Source organism: Zootoca vivipara, chromosome 13 (genome assembly GCF_965207765.1).
Source record: "Zootoca vivipara chromosome 13, rZooViv2.hap1.1, whole genome shotgun sequence".
Taxonomy (NCBI): Eukaryota; Metazoa; Chordata; class Lepidosauria; order Squamata; family Lacertidae; genus Zootoca; species Zootoca vivipara.
Window position 1 is genome coordinate 48,769,792 of NC_142596.1, and position 26,152 is coordinate 48,795,943.

At 42.3% G+C, this 26,152-nt stretch overlaps 2 protein-coding genes across 10 annotated transcripts in view; one reads left to right on the forward strand and one right to left on the reverse strand.

The window, feature by feature from the left end:
• The window catches only part of CHLSN (cholesin), a 133,771-nt gene that overhangs the window by 10,774 nt on the left and 96,845 nt on the right, over positions 1-26,152 (reverse strand). For 7 of the 8 annotated variants that reach the window (XM_088656624.1, XM_060282463.2, XM_088656625.1 and 4 more), the window contains one exon: positions 13,535-13,722. In XM_088656624.1, the coding sequence (XP_088512750.1) occupies positions 13,535-13,722 (188 nt within the window). Of the gene's footprint in view, positions 1-1,097; positions 1,163-13,534; positions 13,723-26,152 lie in introns of those variants that run through there. The other variant, XM_060282465.2, reaches the window with a different exon arrangement.
• GPR146 (G protein-coupled receptor 146) overlaps positions 24,444-26,152 on the forward strand; it is a 48,105-nt gene continuing 46,396 nt past the window's right edge. Inside the window, exon 1 of one of the 2 annotated variants that reach the window (XM_060282458.2) lies at positions 24,444-25,062. The gene's annotated coding sequence lies outside the window, so the exon portion shown is untranslated. The remainder of the gene's footprint in view (positions 25,063-26,152) is intronic. The other variant, XM_088656619.1, reaches the window with a different exon arrangement.

Below are 26,152 nucleotides of genomic sequence, written 5' to 3' on the forward strand. Positions count from 1 at the left end.
AGGCAGAGAAATATGAGCTTTGTACTCAGATATTTAACACCTGTTACGTACTTTTATGTGCTGGAGGAAGTGCTCACCGCAGGATGGCCAGCTTCAATATTTATTCAGTTTTACAGCTGTTATATTTTATTTGAGAATGTTTATGATTAGAGAAACTCATGGATCAGACTGAAGTGGGGGAAATACCAGATTATTGTACTGTAATTTTTTTAAAATGAAAGTCCTAATAAAGTAAGTTAATTTTGAAATGTCTAACAAAACAACATGTAGTCACTTTTCAGACATCCTCGGAACCTCTTCTACTACATTTCAGTTTCAATATACGTTTATTGTTCTAGTCAAAGGCAATGACAAACCTGCAGCAAAAGTACCAATAAAGCAATACAGATCATACATCCCTAATATGAGCCAACAACCATGAGGTAAGAGGGAGGTTACCAGAGACACCAACAAATTCAAATCCAGCTTGATTTCAAATTAAACCTCCAAATCACTACTACTATTTATAGCAATTACGGTATGTTTCAATAGTTTTCCCCCCCAGCCAGTGCATAGAGGCCACTCTGTGTGCTAAAGAAACCAGACCACTTAAACTAAATGTAAAAGTAAGCATATATTATTATATATTAAATTTATATACACTACAGCCCTTCATCAAGAGATCCCAGGGCAGTTCACAGAATAAAATACAAGATAAAACACAAGTAAATAATCAAACCAAAACAACAAATCCAGCTTGCCAGTATGTTGCAACTGACATTAAAACTATTCAAAATAAAAACAAATTAAAACAGATCCCGGAGCTCAAGGACAAGCAACATTACGCATCACCATCTTCACCCGGAATTCCTCTTTTATGACAGGAGAGCAAATGTAGCAAGATTGTGTCTTCTCCCTAACAGCCACAGAATCCTTCAAGGAGGAAGAGTATTTGGAGAGTAGGACTAGGACGAGCTCTGAGTTGCATGGCGGTAAGACCTGGGTTTTTTTTAATCATGCAAAATTGTCTCCTAACAAGTTAAGTTTCCAATATAGTTTTGCTTAAAAGTCCCAACCCTGTGGAAGTATTTTTCTTAATGGACATAGAGAACTAGCACCTGCTCTTAATCTGTTCCTATTTGCTTCTCTTCTGCTCATTTCTAATATGGCCTGCAGCATATTTATATCCTAAGGAAGGTCGCAAGATGATCTGCAAATAAAGTCATCAGTTCCCTGGGAAAGAAGGTGTACTAGGGAGACGTACAGTTTGTTCCTCACCAACAGGCCATTAATTACACCCTTGTGCAATAAAGCCTTCAGTCCCTTCCCCCACCCCAGCTGATCTCTGGTAAAGAACATGCTGCACATGAATTGCTAGTTCTGTAGCAAATCCTGACAGCACTAGAAGGCTGTTGCTCCTCTCTCAAGTTTAGGGGTCAAGGAGTTGTTCAACAGTGGGTCTGCAGATCTTCAAACAGAAATTCACGGTGCAAATGGTAAAACGAATTTCCTTTTCAATATATATACTTTTTATACCAAAGGTAAGATTACCTAGCTCAAGATTTAATGCACTCTCTAATGGTCTTAGTGGCTCCAGTGTTCCTACTACTAATCATATCCGGGCAACTGTGGCACATAGGGTTGCCATATTCCCAAAAGTGAGTTTCCGGACAAAATATAAGCCCAGGTTATCCCGGATGGTGAGCTTCAACATCTCTTTTTCTAGAAAATAGCATCGGGAACAGGGTAAAATAAATGGAATGTATGACACTGTCCTTAACCTGGCATTACTAGCCTTGCTGACTTAACCCAAGTAAATGATTTTTTGAGATCCAAGTCTTGATGGTGTTTTGCAAAACACATACCCTCTTGTACTTTGGCCTTAGGCCCCTCCTATTAGCAACAGAAACACCACCAGCTGACTCTGCAAGCAGCAGGTATTTTTCATGCAGAGACCTAAGGCTTTATTATTATTATTATTATTATTATTATTATTATTATTATTATTATTATTCATACCATTCAATATTGTATGCTGCAACCCCAAAGAGAGTGTTTGAACCAAAAACCCTGCATAAATATTGTGACAGCTTTGCTGTATGCAGACATGATGGCAGGAGAACAAGGTTGCAGACAATAAATTACTCATCATCTCCAACAGTTAAACATGCACTCAGTTTGGTAATTTAATTTCCTGCTGCCCCATATTAATTGGATATCAGAAAAAGGGAAACAAATCTGGTAACAAATATAAGTAAAGATTTCTTATTTTTCTGGTTATTTTAAAAATGAGATACTACTTAAGCACAATCAAAGAGCTACTTTAGGAGCACACAGTGGAATTTTTGAAGATAACTTCTGCAAGTACCATTGAAATGAATGGGTTGTGTGCAGGAGAACTTTCAGGTGGACTACACCCTTTGACTATTTTTCTTTCAAAAGCAACCCATCACTCTTCTCAGATACTCTGGGTGGCGTCCAACAAAATAGTTCTGAACCAGGAAGCATGGGGTATCTATTTATTTATTAAAAATACATTAAAACATCAGACATTAAAAACTTCCCTACAGAAAGCTGCCTTCAGATGTCTTCTAAAAGTCAGATAGTTGTTTATTTCCTTGACATCTGATGGGAGGGTGTTCCACAGGGCAGGCACCACAACAGAGAAGGCCCTTTGCCTGCTTCCCTATAACTTCGTTTCTTGCAGTGAGTGAACAGCCAGAAGGCCCTCGGAGCTGGACCTCAGTGTGAATCTGCCCACTTGGGCTGGTCAATGGCTCTCCCATTGGTAATCAGGACCCTTAGCTTTGTTTTGTTTCTTTACAAAAATGATTTATTTCAATAATCCATTGGTGATACCAAATGAAAGGAAGTTTTGTCCAAAATTACTAGTGTGCCTACTTCTCCAGTCCCTCCCTTCAAATGAGAGTTAGGGTTGATTCAGATACAGCCTTACCGTTCATTGTATTGTACTACTTAAATGGGGATTGCTAATCAGCTTTGTAAAATAAAAGCACCAGTACACAATTTTTTTTTTGCAGTGAACTTGAGACAAAATATACTGAAATTGTATATTAGGATTTACAGTAGTAGATTACTAATTTATTAGTTTAGAAAATACTAGTTTATCCTAACTTCTTATACTAGAACAAACGTTTTCTTCAAACGAGTATTAAAGAAAAGGTTGATAGATTCAAGTGTAATAAACTGACATATTTTACAAGAAGCTCCTCACTGACGAACTTGAGTTCTGAAAGGTCAGTAGAACCAAAAAAATTATGTTCTCAGAGGCAGAGAAAGCAGTCCCACAGGGGCCCAAAATTTTGTTAGAAGTAGATTGTTAGACACACCTGTTGAGACTCAGTTAGCTTTATATAATTAAGTCCAGATTTTTCTCAGCATGGGCCTCTTGTCTGGTCATAAACTGTTGACATGTTTTAAAATATGATCCATTATATAAATGTAGCCAAACATTAGATAAATTTCCATGACTCAAGCATGCAAACAAAAATAATTCAAGGCAGCATGATAGCTGTGATGGACAAGGAAATTTTTAAAAAGCTCAATCCAGACTTTACAAAGCCTTCAATAAAATATAAAACAATACACTCTTTAAAAGAACTATAATACATACACAAATATGTATTCATATTGCTTATCAGCAGTGGAGGCTGAGTGAGCAGTTTGCCTAAGTTTGCCTATTGACCTGATGTCTACAGAGAGATTTGAAATGGGAACTTCCTAGTGATTTATAGTGTTATGATGATTTACACCAGGAAATCCCTTTAGGACAAGGTGGGCCAACTTTCTTACTAAGTGGCGTGCAGGAGTCCTTCAACGTTAACCCATGGGCTGCACACTGCCTTGCTGCATGGTGGAGGGGATAGTGAAGCCAAAATTTGATGTTGGCACTGGGCTTTGGCAAGGAGGCGCAAGACTCTGGTAGGGTCCTAGTACCCTGCTACCTCCTTCCCAAAGCTGGGAAAACATTAACTAGGCTTTGGGAAGGAGGAAGGTGGACTCTAGAACCCTGTCAGAGCCTTGTGACTCCTTCCCAAAGCCCAATGGCATTCTTACCCAGCTTTGGGAAGGCGGTGCAAGGGCTGCTGTGGAACATCAAATGTCGCTGAAGGCCACCTCAAAAGGCCTTGAAGGCTGCCTCAAAAGGCCTTGAAGGCTGCATGCGGCCCTTGGGCCATGTGTTGGACCACCCTGATTTAGGAGACAGAGCAAACTATTGCTGATCTACTGATCTACTGTGTGAATGCTTAAAACAGCAACTTGGGCAGCTCACCCACCTACCCCCCCCCAATTATGCCTCATTTGATCACTACAAGTATGTATGGAGGTAGATCACTACATCACACCCAGAGAAAACAGTGGATATATAAATCTCCAAGAAATAAGAGAACTTGCTAAATGTGACACACAGACAGGAACCTCTCTAGAACACACAGAGCTGTGAAGGTACATTTAGGTACATGTTTGCTGCAATTCACACTCCCACATCTTTCACCATCTTTACCTAAAGTGAATTCTATTCAGACATCTGTAGGAATTTTTCACTAACACTGGAAGCATGTAACAATTATTTTAAAAATGTGATTTTCTTTTTTAAAAGGGGTTTAAAATTAGTAGCAGGACATGGTGAAACCCTAAGGAGGCATCCAATACTATTTTTTAGGTTCCAGGTTAAAACTTTTTAAAAAGCAAAGTTAACTCAGGATTTTCAGTTACAGGTAGGTAGCCGTGTTGGTCTGCTGTAGTCGAAAAAAAATAAAAAAAATCCTTCCAGTAGAACCTTAGAGACCAACTAGGTTTGTCATTGGTATGAGGTTTCATACCAATGCACACTTCTTCAGATACACAGGATTTTCAAATGCTGTTACTTGCTCTTTTTTCTATGATGTGTTGTACTGTATATGCAATTTATGCATATTTTTCAATTCAACTGTATACCACCCAGGAATCACTTTTTGAAGAGGAATAATAAGAAATATTTAAATAAAACACACCAGAAGCTTTTGAGAATATTTTCCTGTTATGAGCATTTTGACCAAAGCATACTAAGGGACAAACATATTCTCATTTCATTAGGGAGCAGGAGAAAACTTAATTCTGCCCTCTGCTGGTTCTTTCAGATACTGGAGAGTTGTTTACATGGCCCAGGTCAGAAGTGACCATTTCTAGATAAGGTACCATGTGCTGGCTAACATTTGCAATTCCCACCCACTCACTTTTGTCTTTGGGGCTGATGTGAAAACATCTAAACATGCTTTGTCATAAGGATCTATCCAGAACAATCAGCCCAAATAAAACAGTAAACAGAACATTTGTAAAATTGTTTGTGGGGAGAACCCTCCTTTTTTTACTTCCTTGTTAAGAATGTTATTTCAGTATTTCCTGTTTTCTTCTACATCAAAAGCAGAATCATCAGTCTAATAATTCCTGAAAAGAATATACACATGCACACAATCTACCCCACCCCACCCCGAAATAAGGAAGTCTTCGCTTCTTAGAGGTCTTCAATCTTCTCCTCTTGAGATAAATGTAGATAACCAAATAAGCTGAGAAGCTTTTCAAAATTTTGAGGTTGATTTTTTCTTCAACTTCAGTCCTTCCAAAGGCTCAACTGAGTTAAAGAGAGTGTAGCTCAACAACACAAAGATTATTATGCCAATAGAAAGCTATGCCAGATATTTCTGCTTAATAACTAAACACAAGTAATTGTGAACAATACCAGAAATAAACAACACCACACTATGCAACTTAATTCATCATATTATTTTATTTTATTATTTATTGGTTATTATTAAAATTATACCCCACCCTTTTGGCATGTTATACCAAAACACAGGTTCCAGTTGGCTTTCTTTGTGGAAAGCTGCTGCTTGACATGGCTTCTGAAAAGTTAGTTGGATTCTCATCTAAATAGTCATGCATGACTAAGTTCTTTCATTAATCTGTTCTTTATACTGCAGCTATTCACACTCCTTCAATTACAAGGTGTTATTAGCATCGGAAGTCACTTTAAGGTGTTTCCTTCAACCACGGAAAATTGTAATGACTATCCCATCATGTTATGAGTGATTTCCTGTTTAAATTACAGGTAGGTAGCAGTGTTGGTCTGCCGTAGTCGAAACAAAATAAAATTTTTCCTTCCAGCAGCACCTTAGAGACCAATTAAGTTTGTCATTGGTATGAGCTTTCATGTGCATGGTATCTGAAGAAGTGTGCATGCGCACGAAAGCTCATACCAATGACAAACTTAGTTGGTCTCTAAGGTGCTACTGAAAGGAAATTTTTTATTCCCGTTTAAAGTCTGCACTGAGAAAGGCAAGGAGTGATGCCCAGAGGATTGCCAGATGGTATGCCAATGATTGCTGGCTAAAGCTGTGTCAGAGCATTCAACTCACTTGCAAAATGTATGAAGGCATGAAGAAAGCCTTTGGACCAATAGTCAGGAAAACTGTACCACTGAAAACCTTGTCTGGAGAGATCATCACAAACTGCAGCAAGCAGATGAGCACTATCAAGAACGGTACTTGCAGAAAAACATGATTGCTGACACAGCGGTTGACAGCATCAAGACTCTTCCTGTCTTTGGAAGAGCTGGATGTCCCTCCCTCTCTTAACTATCAGGCATGTGATAAAGCCCCAGGACAGGACGCAATCTCAATTGAAGTGCTGAAAGCCAGCTTCAACTCCTCTCTCATGATGCACCTCCACGGCCTTCCCTTGCAGTGCTGGGAAACAGGATCCGTGCCACAAGACAAGTGCGACTTCAACATTCCGGCCCTCTACAATAACAAAGTTACCACTATGAATGCAACAACTACTGAAAAATCTCCCTCCTGAGTATTGTGGGCAAAGTCTTCGCCCATGTAGTTCTCAACAAATTACAGTTACTCACTGACAGGGTTTATCCTGAGTTACAATGCCGGTTTAAAGCTCAGGGGTCAACATGATATTCACACTGTGTCAGCTGCAGGAGAAATGCCAAAAGCAGAGTCGCCCCTTGCACATCACCTCCAAAGACCTGACAAAGGTCTTTGACATTGTCAACCGAAAAGGACACTTCATTACTCAATATGATAGGATGCCCACCTAAGCTCCACAAGATGGTTGTCCTTTCACAAAAACATGTGTAGCACAAAAACATGTGTAGCACTATGACAGCTCATCCTTGGATGCCTTCCCTATAAAGAGCAGTGTGGAACAGGGCTGTGTTTTCTCCAGAATGGCATGGGAGAATGTGATGCTAATGACCAATACCAAGATGAAGGTCTACCAGGCTTGAATGTTGAGCACACTGCTTCATTGTAGTGAGACGTGAGCAACTTAGTCCTGCCAGGAGCAATGCTTTAATGCCCTCCATGTGTGCAGCCTCAGAAAGATTTTGGGCATCACATGGCAGGACAGAATCTCAAACAATGATGTGTTCTCCCAAGCCCACATTCCGGGAGGGGGTCCCAGCCAGCAAAATGGCTGGGGCAGATTCCACAGGGGGTGTGTGTGTGCACAGGTCAATGATGAATAAGACCATTGCCATTCACAACCTGATTGTGGATGGAGGATTTGACCTGGCATGTGTGACAGAGACCTGGTTGGATGAAGCAGATGGGCCTGTCCTTGCCGCTGCTTGTCCACCAGGTTTCTCTTACGCACAGCAACCCAGGCCATCTGGGCGGGGAGGGGGGTTGCAGTGATTTTTAGGAAGTCATTAGTTTGCACCAGGCGTCCTATTGGTAAGACCGGGTTTTCTGAGTGCATGTTCTGGAAGCTGGGCAATAGGGGCAGTACAGGATTCCTTTTGGTGTACCGACCTCCCCGCTGCACCAAGGATTCCCTGCCCGAGCTGCTTCAGGTCGTGGCGGATGTGCTCCTGGAGACACCTAGCTTGGTTGTCTTAGGGGATTTTAACATCCATGCCAACACGACCTTACAAGGAGCCGCTCGGGACTTCGTGGAAAGCATGGCCTCCATGGAGCTGTCCCTGAGGCCCAACTCATAGCCGCGGACATGCCTTGGACCTGGTGTTTACCTCTATGGATGTTGGAGATCTGACATTAAGTAAAAGCGAAACAAAAGAAGTGCCATGGTCAGATCACTTTCTGGTGCAACTGGACTTCTCCGCAACCCTTCCCCTCTGCAGGGAGGTGGGACCGATTCGGGTGGTCCGCCCCCGGTACTTAATGAATCCAATTGGCTTCCAGAGAGTGGTAGGGGATGTTTTATCCCATGTTGATGGCCTTTCAGCTGATTCCCTGGTGGCCCGCTGGAATGCAGAGTTAACCGGGGCTATTGACTGTCTGGCTCCGAAGTGCCCTCTCCGATTGCATTGAGCCCGGACAGCCCCCTGGTTTTCCCCAGAGCTGAGGGCGATGAAACAGTCATTGAGACGGCTAGACCGCCAGTGGCGAAAAACTCATTCTGAATCAGACTGGACACGGGGTAGAGCTCAACTTCGAGCCTACCAAGTGGCAATGGCGAAGAGGACCTTCTTCACCGTTTCTATCGCATCTGCAGAAAACAGCAGCAGGAGACCCTTTCAGGTGGTTTGCAATTTAGCGGAACCACCTGCTCCATCCGGGCCCAGTACGGGCCACATTATCTCCTGCAAGGATTTTGCAAAGTTTTTTGCAGATAAAGTCGCTCAGATTCGGGAAGAGGTAGACTCCACCGTGGGAGCAGGGCCGGGGCGGGGGAGTGCTAGAGTCCTGTCTAGTCAAGTTGTGTGGGATCAATTCCAATCTGTTACCTCCGAGGATGTGTACAGGCTGCTTGGACGAGTGAAACCAACCACCTGTCTCCTTGACCCTTGCCCATCCTGGCTTATAAAAGCTAGCTGGGAAGGGCTGGGCGATGGGCTTCGCGGGTTGGTGAATGCTTCTCTCTGTGAGGGAGCCTTCCCAGACCCGCTGAAAGAGGCGGTTATTAAACCACTTCTTAAAAAAATGTCTTTAGATGCGGCCAATATGGCCAACTATCACCCAGTTTCAAATCTTCCATTCCTGGGCAATGTGATTGAGCAAGTGGTTGCTGAACAACTCCAGCACGCCTGGAAGAAGCGGACTATTTGGATCCCTTCCAGTCGGGATTCAGGCCTCATCATGGGACTGAAACTGCCTTGGTCTCACTGGTTGATGATCTCCGGCAGGCTAGAGACAAAGGTGAGAGCTGTTTCCTAGTTCTGCTGGATCTCTCAGCGGCTTTTGACACCATCGACCATAACATCCTTCTGGACCGTCTAGAGGGCTTGGGAGCTAGGGGCACTGTCATACAGTGGTTCCACTCCTTCCTCCTGGGCCGTGTTCAGAAAGTGGTGGTGGGGGATGAGTGTTCGGACCCCTGGGCTCTCACTTGTGGGGTGCCTCAGGGTTCTGTCCTCTCCCCCATGCTTTTTAACATCTATATGCAGCCGCTGGGAGAGATCATCAGGGGGTTTGGGCTGGGTGTTCATCAGTATACGGATGATACCCAGCTCTACCTCTCTTTCAAATCAGAACCAGTGAAGGTGGTGAAGGTCCTGTGTGTCTGGAGGCGGTTGGAGGATGGATGGCGGCTAACAGATTGAGATTGAATCCTGACAAGACAGAAGTACTGTTTGTGGGGGATAGGAGGCGGGCGGGTGTGGAGGACTCCCTGGTCCTGAATGGGGTAACTGTGCCCCTGAAGGACCAAGTGCGCAGCCTGGGAGTCATTTTGGACTCACAGCTGTCCATGGAGGCACAGGTCAATTCTGTGTCCAGGGCAGCTGTTTATCAGCTCCATCTGGTACGCAGGCTGAGTCCCTACCTGCCCGCGGACTGTCTCGCCAGAGTGGTGCATGCTCTAGTTATCTCTGGCTTGGACTACTGCAATGTGCTCTACGTGGGGCTGCCTTTGAAAGTGACCCAGAAACTACAACTAACCCAGAATGCAGCAGCTAGACTGGTGACTGGGAGCGGCCGCCGAGACCACATAACACCGGTCCTGAAAGACCTACATTGGCTCCCAGTATGTTTCCGAGCACAATTCAAAGTGTTGGTGTTGACCTTTAAAGCCGTAAACGGCCTCGGTCCAGTATACCTGAAGGAGCGTCTCCACCCCCATCGTTCTGCCCGGACACTGAGGTCCAGCGCCGAGGGTCTTCTGGCGGTTCCCTCGCTACGAGAAGCCAAGTTACAGGGAACCAGGCAGAGGGCCTTCTCGGTAGTGGCACCCACCCTATGGAATGCCCTCCCACCAGAGGTCAAAGAGAACAACAATTACCAGACCTTTAGAAGGCATCTCAAGGTAGCCCTGTTTAGGGAAGCTTTTAATGTTTGATGGATTTCTGTATTTTAATGTTTTGTTGGAAGCCGCCCATAGTGGCTGGGGGAACCCGGCCAGATGGGTGGGGTATAAATAATATATTTATTATTATTATTATTATTATTATTATTATTATTATTATTATTCCCAACATGTTCATACTCCTGCCTCAGCTATGTCTACGTTGGCTTTGTCATGTTCACAGGATGGAAGATGGCACAATCCCCAAGGATGTGCTCTATGGGGAACTGGCTTCAGGCACCAGGTTCTTTGGCAGACCAACTCTGTGTTACAAAGATGTCTGCAAAAGTGACATGAAGGCTGGCAACATTAACCCCACCATGTGGGAATCCCTTACAGACTACTGCAGTGCCTGAGACAATCAGGTTGTGTATCCACAGCAGTGACAAGAGGAAGAATGACCGCTGGGAGGAGTGCAGAAAGAATAAATGCCATGTTACACCTGCATCAACACAACCTGACGCCTTCTTATGCCACAGCTGCAACAAAACCCATCTCTCCCATATCGGTCTCTACAGCCACAGCAGGTGCTGTAACTATCCAATACAGTGGTACCTCGAGTTACAAACGCCTCAGGTTACAAATGCTTCAGGTTACAAACTCCACTAACCTGGAAGAGTTACCCCCCTAATATTCTTAAGAGGGTCTCTTCTCCAGTCTTCAGAGAGTGGTTGGGAATGGAGAGGCAGAAAAAGGTTCTCCCTTTCCTTTCACTCTGCAGTTTTAATCTGAAATCTTAGGTGCAGTACTGAGCCCAGAACTCAGAAACTGCTCGCGCTAATGAAATTGCCTGTTGCAAAATGCGCCTAAAACAATAGGAGTTTTGAACACTGGTTATGAGTGATTTCCTGTTTAATGTCAGTTGAAAATGATACTCAAAATAGTCCTCAAAATAGGACTATACTAAAAAAAGATACAACGTTGACTAAAAGAGGCCAGAGTTTCATCCTTTATTTGTCAAATCTGACTACTAATACTGCAGTAATCACTTACATTCCAGAGTACTTTTTGAGCAGATGGCATATAACTTGCCCATCCAATTGCCATTTGAAACAATGGTGAAGAATCCCAGCCATGCTCCATATTGAGAATATTGCTGTCATTTTGCTATCACTCCATTATGAGGGTTATGTCACGCCCTCCCACCAGATGTCAAAGAGAAAAACAAGTACCAGACTTTTAGAAGACATCTGAAGGCAGCCCTGTTTAGGGAAGCTTTTAATGTTTAATAGATTATTGTATTTTAATATTCTGTTGGAAGCCGCCCAGAGTGGCTGGGGAAACCCAGCCAGGTGGGCGGGATATAAATATTATTATTATTATTATTATTATTATTATTATTATTATTATTATTATTATTAAAAGCACACATGTTTCCCCAGCTTGGAATGCAATTAATTTCCTCCCTCCACACTAAAAAGTTATAAGCAACCATTTAGCCTGCCTGTGTGTTTTAGTCCTAAGTACTGCTGGAGATCAGATACTGGAGCTATTTCAAGTGGTAACATACATTTTGTAACATGCTAGTCTTCTGGATTTTAGAGTGGAAACTGGGTTGCTGTTGGGGGAAAATAAACACCACCTTTGTGTTTATCTGGGTCCTGCAATTGGCTGTAGCCTGTTATGGAAACTTTTTACTTTTAACCACCCCCTCTCCCTTTTATCCCCTACTGGAATTTTAAGTGCCCCCCCACCCAATATCTAATTACAGTAAATCACTATTTGAAGTCTGGAACCACTCACTTACCCTGGCATATAATTATAAAACCATAGTATTCAAATGTAAGGCTTTGTTCTTCACCAAACTTTCTACAATGTACAACCCTTTTAGCTCTTTTCTATCAGCCAAATGTTATATAATACGGTACATTGCCTCGAATCATTAAAGCTGCATGACTTTAAGACACTTCATGCAATTTCAGTGCATATGAAAAACAATGACATCTCCATTTGGAAAAACAATGACTTATCTCCATTTAATCATCTTATTAAATACAAAATAACTAATTGCACAGAGGTTGTGTTAATGTTCAAAGTGTGTGCTTCAACCTTTTTGGTTTATTGCTGCTTTGATATGTTTTTCTAAAGGTCTGGTTTAGGGTTTCTGGTCTCTCTCTTTTTCTTCTCTTGCAAACCTCTTCTGGGATTCAAGGCACAAATACAGTAGTGTTGCCCACTTTTGCAAGAGGTCGTCTGGCCTGAATATAATTGGTTTCGCCTGCTTTATGTCACCTTGTTATTGGATCAGTGCAGACATGATGATGCCTCCCTCCTAAGTACTGTTCAGAAACTGAGAGCCAGCCTCCAGATTTACACCCTACCCCTTCCCATTCTCATTCCCTCTTGCAAGTGAATTGCCTCTTCTGGATTAACTGTGGTTAAGGGAAATGTCAGCACTGAACTTCCCTGCAGTTACTTGCTGAACAAGGGTTCCCACTTAATTTCAGACCATGTACGTGCTACAACAACCATGTTGAAACTAAGCAGATCTGTGGTTGGTCAGTACCGGGATGGGAGGCTACCTGTGCATCCTACAAACGCCAGCTTGAGAGTGGGAGACAACTATACAAAATAAACCAGGAATTTGGGAGGAGTAGATAGGCCAGGATCCATACACAGAACCAGTTCCATGAGCCCACGAGGGATTTAGATTTGCTTTTCTATAACGCAAGTCCCACTCCTCATACTGCCACATGGGACACTGCTTTTGAAATTGCGAGGAGTTGTAGGTTTGTGATATTGTGCATATGCGTTTGGAGCCGCTGAGTTAAAAGAAAGAAAGAAAGAAAGAAAGAAAGAAAGAAAGAAAGAAAGAAAGAAAGAAAGCCATATAGGAGAGCATAAGGAGACAATTTGTAACCCAATCATTCATTTTGTATCACTCTATGCATAGATTTTATATGTTCTTGTTGAAAGGATTGTCAGAAAGTCTGGCTTGCATCAGTCCCACACCAACTGAAGTAGGTCTCCCAATATTAACCTTAACTCTAAGAACTTGTACTTTAACCAACCTGTTGAAGTTATCACCATTTAAACCTAATCCTAAACATCTTGGAAACAAGTTTCATCGAAATAACTGGAATTTGCTTCCACTTGGTGCTTCAGGAATAAAAATTGGTAGCAAGTTCTAAACAGATGACATACTCTGAACATTCACCCCCAAAGGCACACTCCATTATCTTCTGAGACAGATGGAAGCCAACAACTCTTGAGGAATCTTCAAAGCTATTGAACTTACCTAGTTAAATAGTCTAGTGCCAACTCTGACCGTGATGGTTTCTTAGATTCTACTTTCTTAACTATGATCCCTTTTTCTCGCATTAATCTCTTTTCTTCCTTCTTACGCTCTTTCTTCAGCTTTCTTTCTAACGTCCTCTTTTCCTCTGGAGAAAGTTCTTCATCTTTATCCTCCTCCGGTTTCTTTTCCTGAATAACAGAAGTACAATACTCAATTAACTGTTTATTAGAAAATGCCTGAGGTTCTATGTGGATAGACAGGGTGCATGTGAGAGGAGGGCCTAAATGCTGGAGAAACATCAGGGTAGGTTGTAGGACATCTTTTTATGAACAGCACACAGATACATATTTGTCCCCATCTTGTCAATGGAGGCTGAAGCACCCATTGTCAGGAGACAACATCTTTACCTCCTACAACAATGCTCATGTGCAGAATGAATGGCAGCCATTCACTTATATGGGAGAAAAGAAAAGGGGTGCATATAGAGACACCACTGAGGTGAGTAAAACAAACCAGCTGCCTGCTCCTGGAGTAAGGGGTGAGTTTTGCCCACTCCACAGCCCACCTACTTCATTTCATCAAACTGAATTTTAATTATTTATTAAAAACTTATTTATACAGTCAAACCTCAGTTCCCAAACGCCTCTGTTGTGGAACGTTTCAGCTCCTGAACACTGAAAACCTGGAAGTGTTCTGGTTTTCAAATGTTTTTCGAAAGCCGAACGTCCAATGCGGCTTCCTCAATGGAAGCTCCTGCAGCCAATCAGAATGGGCTTCCGGAACAAATCATGTTCAACAACCGAGGTCTGACTGTACTGCCTTCCACATTAAAATTGTAACACAAATAAAAGAGAGACAATAGTCCAAGGCAGGGTTAAATCATAATCAGCACACTGTGACAGCCACTGAGAACTGAACAAGCTTTCATCTGCAAAACCCCACCTATTCACCTGCATTATCTTCACTGTGGCTTCCATTCCTTCCCAGCATGCTACAGCGTAACAGCATTTTGCTTTCATGAAAGTGAGAGAGAACTTATGCCATAAGAAACCTTTTAGTCTCTAACACAATACTCTTTGTGGCTTTTCGGCAATTAGCAACCCCTGCAAAATGAATGCTGAAAACTCCCTAGATCAGGCACGTCCAACATCCAACAGGTTGCAATCCACCATCCAATATAAAAAAAATGGCAGTGATCTACTATACTCTCCCATTGTCATTCTTCAACTTAAACATATTATATTTAGCTGGGGAAACCCAGCCAGATGGACGGGGTATAAATAATAAATTATGATTATGATAAAATAATAACAAATTATTACCCCCACACCAGCCCCCTCCCAGGGCTGTTGGTGCACACGGGAAGCCAACACGCCCCAAAATGTCTAATTCCCTGTTTACCGGATGGAAGAGCTCTGTGGAGAGGTGGGGCAGCAGCTTACTTGTAGCTAGAATAAATGCAGCTATGCTGGAGCTGGAAAGGGGAAAGTTCAGCATCCATGCAGAACTAGGAAGGTTTTCTTTCCATGGGAACTGGCGGGAGGGGGAGAGAGAGGAGAAATGTGGTGGTCTCTCACGCGTGCTGCCCTTCTCTCAGCTCCATTTCCTGGCTGGCCAGCTGACTGGGCACCTCTGCAGCTGCAGCCCATGCAGAGCCCGCACACCTCATCTTTGCCTCCCTGCCCAGGGCTGCAGCTTGCAGGGGGCGGAGGCAGATGCTTTGCGCCTGTCCGGGCTGGCCAGCTGACTGGGCATCAGGCAAAGCCGGTGGCCGAGTGGGGTACTTGAAGTGGCCGTGATTGACCAAAATCCTCAAGTGATCCCCAAGTCAATTGCGGTCAACGTGTTGGATATACATGCCCTAGATAAATAAAATTAAATATTCATTTACAAATTAAAAGTATTCTTACTTGGGTTACCCACATCAGTTTCGTGGTGCCCAAGGAAGATTTCATCTCATTCATTCTCTCATATATATATATATATATAGAGAGAGAGAGAGAGAGAGTTAAAAACTCACATACACTAGAAATAAAATAAAAACAGACAGATAGACTTGCTTTGGTGATAACAGCAGAAAGCTAGCAGCATGTTTTAAATCCTACTGACAAGAGTCTTAAGTGATATTTGCTTCTTATCAATTTTGTTTCTTTATTTAGAATAATTATATCACTAACAATAAAATGCAGTAATGCAAAGAGTAAATACACATACAAAAAGCATTAAAAGCATGGAACCACCTGTCAACACCTCCATGCTGTTAGGATTCAACCTTCCTTCAGCTCATTATCAATTCCAAGCATTGGCTCAGCACCTGGACCACCACACCTCTGACTCAGCTGACAACGAGAAACAAGGACAAGTGCCACCAGCACATTCACTGCACATCACTATAAATCTTCTAATGACCCCACCCTGCTGTTTCACAGAGATGTTAAAAAGCATGGGAGAACTGAAAGCTTACAGCACCAATGTTGAGCAGACATCTTTGAATGCTGCTTTCTGAAATCAACCTTTAGGTACGAGTGGAACCACCATAATGCTGTGCCTCCAACTCCCACCTCATCTCACTGTACATGCTGCACTGCATTTATCAATTTAGGATTAATTTCATTGTTACTTTCTTACAATAACTGTATGCATCACTTGTATGTCCAATGATACTTTGGTGTGACAAATTTTCAGAGAAGCATGTGACTGTCTCAAACAAAAGGCCTCACCTCTCTAGGAAGCATATTTTAGGGTTCATGTGTGAAGTAGATTGCAGGTTCCGACACAAATGTAACACAATGTCCATGATTTAACTTCACAGCGTGAATTGAACAAAGCATTCGTGCTTGATAGTATTCCTCCATCTGTACATAGCTGCCAAGTTATCCCTTTTTTACAGGGATTTCCCCTTATGCTGAATAGGCTTCCTCGTGAGAAAAGGGAAAACTTGGCAGCTATGCATCTGTACTAAAAGAGAATTTGAATTGACAAGTGCCCCTTTTAGCATCATTTTACACGTTGTGTGTTAAGATGAGCTGTGCTCTCCATATATCATAAGGCAATTGTAGTGTCTTTGGGGGGGGGAGAGATATGGAAGTAAGAAGTTGAAAGTCTTGGAGATGAATAAATTGGCTCCAGACCAAGCCATATAGTTGTAGATCACTGTTTCTTTTTGTACCATCTTGCAGCAGAGTACTCCAATCAAAGTGGGGGAAGCATTAGCCTTTCTGTGCTTTTGATTTAGTTCCAAGGAATTTGTTATGTGTAAAGCTGGAGGCCCTGTCTATTCACAAGAGGCCTTTGTTTTGAATTTGGAAAATGTCTAGTCAAACTGAAATGTAGGTTCACTGTGGACAAGTGAGAACCTCTCTGATCCAATTTCAACTACAAGAAAAGTATATAAAGTATGTGTGTCATCTCCACTTCTGTTCACTCTTTTAAAAGTGATATTTTACTTTAGTAATTGTCCACTTTTGTTACACTAACAGTGGTTTCCACAAACACTGAGCTCTAGATTTTTTTTTAAGGCCAACTCTGTTATCCGATTGCTGATTGGAGCTGCAACCTGGATTAAAGATCCTGGGCCATATGTGGATGTTGTGCAGGAACCCATCCTCTGGTCTACTCTTGGCGTTCTTAAATGGGTTGGGGCTTCAGCTTTTTATTTGTAAGTTGGATTTCAACCAGTGAGCTCTAGCGCTCATTACCCTAGCCTCCAGAGCAAGAGAAAACAAGCTTTCTCCATCTTCCATGTGATAGCCCTTTAGAAATTTGAAGATGGCTATCATATCTCCTCTCAGTTTCATCTTTTCCAGGCTAAACACACCCAACCCCTTCAATCTTTCCTCATAAGACTTTCCAGACCCTTGATCAGTTTGGTTGCCCTCCTCTGCACATTCCAGCTTGTCAACATCCTTCTTAAACTGTGGTGCCAAGAATGGATACAGTATTCCAGGTGTGGTCTGACCAAGGCAGATTAGAGTGGTACTATTACTTCCTTTGATCTGGACACTACTGTTGATGTTGCTTAGAATAACATTTCCTTTTTTGCTGTTGCATCACACTGTTGTCTCACATTAAGCTTGTGGTCCACCAAGACCCCGAGATCCTTTTCACGTGTACTACTGACAAGCTGGGTGTGCAGCTGATTATTCCTGCCTAAGTGTAGAACCTTACATTTCTCCCTCCTGAAATTCATTTTGTTAGCTCGGGCCCAGTTCTCCAATCTGTCAAGGTTATTTCGATTTCTGATTCTGTCTTCTGCAGCATTAGCGACCCCTCTCAGTTTGGTGTCATATGCAAATTTGATGAGCATCCCCTCAATTTCTTCATCCAAGTAGTGTATAAAGATGTTGAACAGCAATGGACCCAGGACAGAACCCTGCGGCACCTCACTTGTCAAGAAAGAAATTAGGATCTACAGGGGAGGCTCTTCCTTGCTTTCTGATAGTGGTAAATGGCCAGGATGGCAAGAGGTCCTTCTTTGTGGTTGTGCCCAAACAGCGACATCCCCTTCTCTAGGATGTTCAGTTGGCCCCCTCTCTTAATCATCTCTTACTTGGTCAAAATGTTTGTTCTGACATGTCAGGTTGCGTAGTTTTAACAGACTGGCATCATTTTTTAAAAAGGGGCTTTGATCTGCAGGGCCGGCTCTACGGCTAGGCTGGGTGGCGCAGGGCGCCATGCAGCCGTGCCCGCCGGCCGGCCGCTCCGCCGCGCAGCAAGCCCGCCCGCCCTCCCATTGCGCAGCAGCGCCCTCGGCGACCGCGCTGAGCCCACCTGCCTGCCCGCCGTGCTGGAAAACGGGGTGGCGGGGGGATCCGTCACACCACGGCGCCAAAGGTGCTTAAGATGGCCCTGTTGATCTGCTGTTTTGTGTGTGTGTGTTTTAAAGCTTTTGTGGCTGTATTGATTTTTTTTTCTTTTTGATATTTTTGATAGTTGCAAGCTGTCCTAAGCATTGCAACTGCAAAAAAGGCAGAGGACACCTTTTCTAAATAACTCAGTTTCCCACATTCTCACATTCCAGTTCTAAGGGTACACATAAAAAAAAAACACTTCAGCTTCCTGATGGGAGGTTATGACTAATGCCCTACACACACCCTACCTGTAGCTACTGTAGCAACCCTCACTGTAAATTTTGAGTACAAGCAGGAAAAACAAGATAATGCCCATTCCTTTAAAATTGATTAGACGTCAGATACCTTGCTCCTTAGCCTGGCTGGATGTTAACCCAGCTTCTTAGTGCTAAATGTTCCCTCTGCCTTCACCCACGTCCCACCTCCTCAGTCTGTTGCAGCTAAACTTTCAAAGATATGGGGGAAAGAGACATTTTTTAAATAAAAACTGAACAGAGGTCAAAAGTGTGACACAAAGATTCACCCGTCACATGTTGTACAGGGAGATGATAAAATATCTGAGGTCAAAGCCACATTGAGATCAAAGTCCACAGGAGTTTCACCACTGGCTTACCTGATATTAGGGTTAAGCATCAAAAGCAGGGGCTGCAATTGTTGGCAGAATATTTAATAACTGAAGATTGGGGGGGGGGTCAGGATCTCAAATAGAAGTAAGGAAACAATTGTATCACAGGATGCTGAATGTTCATACAATAAGCCATTGTTAAGGGAATGCTATTTACCGAAACAAGAATCAAGTGGGTGCAGGGAGGGAACAGCAAGAAGTTTGCTTATTGCCAAACTGTTTCTTAAAGATTATTTTAACAGCTAGACACACTTGACTTAAGTCTTCTTTGTGGAACAGCCTAATTGTTTGTATTTGCCTCAACTGCAAAGCGTTTGAATTAAGAGAATTTATCTGATAACATAGGCCTTCCTTCTCTCTACTACAGTATATGCTTATCACTTCTCTCCCTCCTCCACATTCCTCACATTATCAAAAATCTCTTTATTTGCAGTCCTCCTCTGTTTCCCTCCTCCCCCAGTGGGAAACAACCAAAACTATATACCATAAGCAACTGTTGTCCTGTAGCAAGACCCCAGCAGAAAACACTTACCCTTGTAAATACCTCCATTTGGAAGATAATCACATCCATATATCTATACAGTACAAGCTATGTGCTGTTCTCCCTTGCCATGGGGTTTACCCAAGTGAGTAAAGGATTCATTCATCCAGGTAAGCTCCAAGAGAACAGGCAGCATTTCGACTGCATTAAGGCAAGACCTACAAAGCTTTCAGATTCAAGCCTCCTAGCGCAAGTATTTAAGAGAATGTGAAATATTTTTATAACTTTTCAAGCACCACTAATTGCTCTGTGCCTTCTGCTCTTGATGATACCCTCATCCACTTTTCCTGCATATTGTGGCATATTATTATTGTATTTAATTCAGTAATATACAGTTCTAGGTTGGTCTGGTGGACTGTTTCCCCACAATTTAAGGCTTTGGTAGAGAGTGACGACAAGGGGGTCTCTTTCCACGAAAAGTAAGTATCATAGCTGAATTCAGGGCTGAGACAGCCTTTTTTCTGAGATGCATTTATCCAAAACTCTGGGAGAGTATCTGCAACAGTGGTTCAGAAATGATGGACTCCCCCCCCCCCACAGGTACACATAGCAGCAGTTATACTGTAACCAAAATAAAGCAAATAACAAAATGTAAGATAGAATGGCAATAAAATAAATATACAAAGGTAGAAAAGAATGACCAGAGTTTTGGTAGTCAATGCCAAAACATTGGACTAGCTCCAGAAAGTTCCAAGACAAGGCTCTGCACAGGTGTTCACACAGAGGCCACAGAGAAGCTTAAAACTAAAAAAATACCCAAAACAACAACAAGGGAGAGGGCAAAATAATAATAATGGGCAGGTGAGTTTAAAACTCAGCAAGTGGCAACTTTTGGATTATTGGAGAAAGAAGTACTAATTCCTTCCTATCAGACCACTACTGCACAAATGAAGCTGTTGGATTTGGAAGCTAGTGTCTCTGGGGTTTGCAGTTGAGGCAATTCTTACAGTAACTCTGCAAAGTAGGTATTATCATCCTAGATGGAGGAAGTAGAGATTGAGAGAAAGCGGCTACTCAAGAGAGTTCTTGGCTGAGGCAAGATGCAAATTGTGGATTTCCTGAACTGTATATCAGAATCTTGGTCTATTACATAAGCCAACTTTTAGGTTATGCTACTGCAAGACTTTCTCCCACTTTTATTGGGCTCACATAAAACATCATCTTAAGGCTGCATCAATCAGTAACTAATTATAAGAGGAACTTGATGTAGAATTTTCCAGGGAAGGTGCCTGCAGTTTACCTGAGCAAGAAAAACAATATTTACTGCTATGAAAGCTTGCAAAGGGCCTATGTGGGCTTTCAAACTGAGAAGTATGCCTATGAGGAAGTGGCAAGAAACTCATTATGATTGCACACTAGGAGAGCATAAGTGTGAGGGGAGGAAGCGTACTTCTGAGAATAGATGGACAATGTGGGTAGCTATTGGACAGGACTATTAGAAGCATCAAAACATTGGGATACACTTGTCTCTAAGGCCTAGGACAGTCCTACAAATATTGCTTTCTCCTTATTTTGGAATACAGCCTCTTCAGAGAATAACAGAACAGATTGTGCTGCATTATTTCTATGATCTGCCTTTGCGAATTAGCCACACACTTTGCACCACCATTCCAAATTAGACTTTGACTAGGTAATAACCCCGTGGACTCACAGCAACTACAAACATGCAAAACACACACACACCAAATAGCAACTCTGAGTCACATATGCAAGAATTTTTTAACTGCTATGCCAAGTACTGTGTCAGTTTGCAAACTGCTTGGGATTCACCAGTTACAATGAAGGGCCCTAATCATAGCAGACATTTAAGGAGTCTAAACACCCTTAAGGAAATACTATTGACTACTGTGAAATTTTTATGGCAAATGACAATTTGATGAGATTGTGGAAGGAAAAAAATAAATGAAAGATTCATTGCCCTGCACTTAGTTCGAAGAATACTGATGTTCATTCTATACAGTGGCTGAATATAGATTACCAGGTGCTTGCTCACAAAAATGTGCTAAGATGATGTCCACCTGGTAAGCCTTTTTCATATTTGTCCATAAGCAGTCTCCATCCACTTATTAAAGACAAGACAAAAGAATATTTGAGCTATTCCCTTTCCTTCCCCAGAGTCCCATAAATGGATGGGAATGCAATTCTCCAGCTAAAATACAGAACAGCTGAACAGAAGTCCAAACAGTTTTGCCAAATTATGCAGATCTCAAGGTGGTATATTAATGATGAAACGCTCACTGATGATTAACTAACTGGGGCTCTGCCAAAGAACTGCCCCACTGCCATACAAATCAAAACAAGACAATTAAAACTAGAGACAGTGTAAAACTCCATGTGTAGGTGGAGTTCAGAATACAAACCCCTCAAATAGTCTGGCCCTATTTCAAGTTAGGACCAGGCTCCTTTGGGCTATGCTGATTCAAAATGAAATCTCCACTTCTTCATCCTTGCAGCTATAAAACTGTAACCTGACAGTAAGCTTACTAGCTCAGAGAGAACCCTCATCATCATCTGTTACCACCACCCCTTGGGTGGGACTTTGGGGGAATAGGAGGCAACATTCCACCCACTTGTGTTCTTCAGAAATACTTAAAAGAAAACCCAAAAAATGTTGTGTCTTTTACTGAAATACTTGAAAATCCCAAATATTTTTAGGGATGACCTGGGGTGTGTGCACTGATACATTACTGATTGTAACCAATGTTAAGTCATCATGTTCCATATATTTATTACACTGTTGTTAATTCATAAAGATTTTCAGGTGATACTTAATGTTAGTCATACTCAGAGCAGATTCACGGATTTAAGTGGTCTTTTCATGATCTACTCTTGAGTATGATGAATGTATCTCAGACCTCATATTTCACTAAGATAGAAACAGACTGGCACTCCAAATAGTAATACTTTCCCCCCAAAAATGGTCATTTCCCCCAAAGGATGGCTCTCATGTTTCTTCTTTTTAATCAATCTACTGTTGGGGAAATTAAACGTAACTGGTTCAAAAACAATCATTTCCCATATTTCTTAAGTTCAGAGATTAGGGCCTGTCCTTACATATGCAAGTTCAGAGGGCTGAACTTGATTGCTGCTGGATTGAGGGGCCGTGCTGCTGGTATCTGTAGACTTGCAGGAAACCCCAAGGTTTAGAGAAGTACAAAAAAAAAAACTTGGAGGGGATTCCTATGGGAGAACTAACCCCCAAATCTCCAATGTGGACTGAGAGTGTTCAGTGGTCACAGGAGGGTAACAGACTATTATTGGCAGACGGGGATGCAAAACCAGGTGGGAGGGAAAAGAAATGGAGTAGCCTGGAGGAAAATGAGGCTAATTGGTTAGAATAATAGACAAGAACACTACACACTGCACCTTGGTTGTAGTGAGCCTACTGTACAAGGAGGAGGTTTCTCTGGGATTCCTTCACAAGATAGTTCATTAGGATGGTTGGCTCACTGCCAGTTCTTCCATGTTTAGTGAAGACTTTCTGCTTCAGAATGCCTTTGGATGATCTGTGGGTTCTTACGTTCCTAGGTATATGCTGGTTCTTGATTTTATTACTCATCTCACCGTGGTTTTAAAACTGATTTTATAACTATTCTTGAGTGTGGCAATTTTTAAAAAATTGTACGGGATATGTTTTTTTGGGGGGGAAGAGAGTTAATAGTAGCCTTGTAGTCCAAAAGGCCAGATATAAATTAACAAATAAAGAACAATGAATAAGATATTCAAACTAATAAAGGAAAATATTTCAAGTGTCATCCTTTGCAAAATACTTTAAATAGCCTTCCTCAAAGATATCTCACAGATTGCTTGGCGGGGGGAGGGGGGAACACTGGAAAGAAATTACATTAGCTAGAGAGTTAGAAAGGTTGCTTTATACGCAACTCAAGCAGTAAACCCCCAAACACGTTCTCCAGGAAGCTAAATTTAAATGAGAGAAAGCCTTTGTACCTTTTAACTATTGGAAAGAAAAAGGATTAGGGTGCATCTACACACACACACACACACACACACACACACACACACGTTACTCCAATAATGCACACTGAAGAAGCCAGCATGAACTCAATTAAAAGTCTATTTAGCCCTGATGCCACTTCATACTGAACTGAACATTTTTCTGAGCAACACATAATCATCCATAATAGCTGGTGTATATTAAAAAATGAGGACATTCATCTTTAAAATATCAATGTTACATGTCCTTGAGAGCCCCAACCCTTCCCCACCCTTTTTACCCCACCCCAGCAACTTCAGGAGCATAGTGCTTCTGAATAAGGGAAAAGAAAAGGTACAGCTTTAGTCTCCCCAGATGCATTGGCTGATCCTGAATTTCTAAGCCTGGTGTAGAGGCCACTCTGTGATCCCACTTGCAGCCCAGATAGGAACCTGGCTGCTTCTAAGTCAGCTCATTGCTCCCCCAGCATTGCTAGACGTATGCCAAAGAATTGTAGTACAGAGAGGAGAGAAAGCTTTTAAAATTGCTCCCCACCCAGCCCCCTAATTTATACAGCTACATCCAGGCTTTTCTGATGCTGCTCAAAAATCTGGGCACTAACTTCCAAATGTGAAAAGGGGAGGGGGTGACCTGAGTATGGGGTTTTGTTTTTTTGTTAAATTGGTGCAAGTTCTGCAGCCATGTTAGCTCCAGCAAAATCATTTCTTTTTTTAGGCTGTGGGTAAACCAGCCAAGGCTCAGAGGGACTTGAGTACTGGGCGGGGGGGGGGGGGAGAGAAGAAGTGGCAGAGAGAATATGATGTTTTTGAGGTCCTTCACTGGAGAAGGAAACAAGAACGCAGTCTCCGCCAATGAAAGGAGAAGAAGTACCACAGAGTGTAGGCAGGTTGCCAAGTGAGCTCGGCAGCGTGACGGAGCTGCATTGAGTTTCTTTAATGAAAGCCAGGAAAGAACACATTACACAGTGTTTCTTCAGAGAGCTAAGCTAGCCTCCAGTGATTGAAATCAATAAAAACAGTCGGCAAGAGGCCCAAGTGGGGGGAGAACCAAATCTACACTCCAGCACTCAGTTTGCTTGCTACTTTCCCCCCTTTCTTCAGAAGTTAAATTTGAAAAACTACACGCTACTCCTTGCAGGACTCTAAAGGTTTTTTTAAAATTATTTTTGGTCCAGGGGCCTGGCGAGTGGACAGCCGCTTTAAGCTTCCTTCCAACTCACCCCCTCCATTCTCTTTTACAGCGTGGGCAGCAATGAAAGGATTGTTTTGAACGTGAAACCTGCTGAGAAGGACATCTCCGGACAAGTGCCAGATCTTACGCCTTGGGGGTGGGGGTGGGGGGCAGAGAGGATGAAGCCTGTAACAGAAAAATGTGTAAAAAAATGAAGGAGGAAGTAAAACATGGAATTTTATTCAGAAGAAAGCTCTCTGTCTGGATAGCATGTCAGCTGCTGTTGTGGCGAATTCTGAAGAGACAGCCTTGAAGGGGGGTGATTCCATACTAAAGCAGAAAAACCTGAGAATTCATGTTCAGTTAAGAATTCAGGACCAATCTCGGGTAAGTCTCTGAGCAGTTTTTAGCCTTTTGGTTGAAAGTCTGAAATTAAAAAGACACTTATCTTCATGGTGACTTAAAAAAGTTTTCAGCGTGCCTTCCTGTTAACTCTTTAAAGGCTATTTGAATGCAACATATTTTAGCAATCTGAAATGAGACATTTTGAAAATTCTGCCAGGACACCAATCGTCACAAAGACTGTGGAATTTCCTTTTTTATTCTTGTCATTGTGTTTTTGTGTAATCTGATTTATTGACCAGAGTCCGGCCATTACGTAACTCTACCCGCTCCCCAAAGGACTCTGTGTTCCATGCGTTTGGGACCCTGATTTGTTGTTTTCATTGTGAAACATCAGGGAGGCCAAAGACTGAAAGAAAGCCACATTTCTGAAGGTTTCTGTAATGACTTTCAAATGAAGTATGTATCCACTTGATCGGTTTTATAGAGAGTTACATGGAGCATGTAAGCAGTGTGCATGCTTCTTAAAACTAGAAATATTAAAGAATCTGTTGTTCCCTAAACAACTATGACAGAATGCAACTGAATACTCTAATTTTATTTTCATGTGGAGAAGTTAAAAAGTGTGTGTGTGTGAGAGAGAGGGGGGGGGAGTGAGAAAAACTGCTGCTAAGGAATGTACAGGAGACTAGGGCAGCAAGTTCTGCAGCCAATTCTTATGATTTTAATAATGAGAAACTTGAAATCATGAAAACTTTATTTTGCTCCCCATAATGGTTGCAGAGAGAAGGGAAAACACTTGATACAAGTCAATAGTATCTTTGGCTGAAAACAAAGAAGCAAGTGCATATCCTCCAACATTCCCCAGATGAAAATAGGGACATGCTTCCAACACCCTATTTCCATAGTAAGGATCATTAGCTCAGACCCCCTTTCCACTATTACACATTCCTGAAGGTTCTACTCTGCCTAATTTATTATTTTAAACACCCTAACTGCCATTCATTTTAAAAGCTAAGGTACTCCTTGTTCTTTTGGCTAAAGATATGCTAGAAAAACATGTTGTATTGCCCTACATGATGTTATCAGTACAGTAGTTTAAAATACACCTCAGCAGCTGCAGTGTGTGAAATTA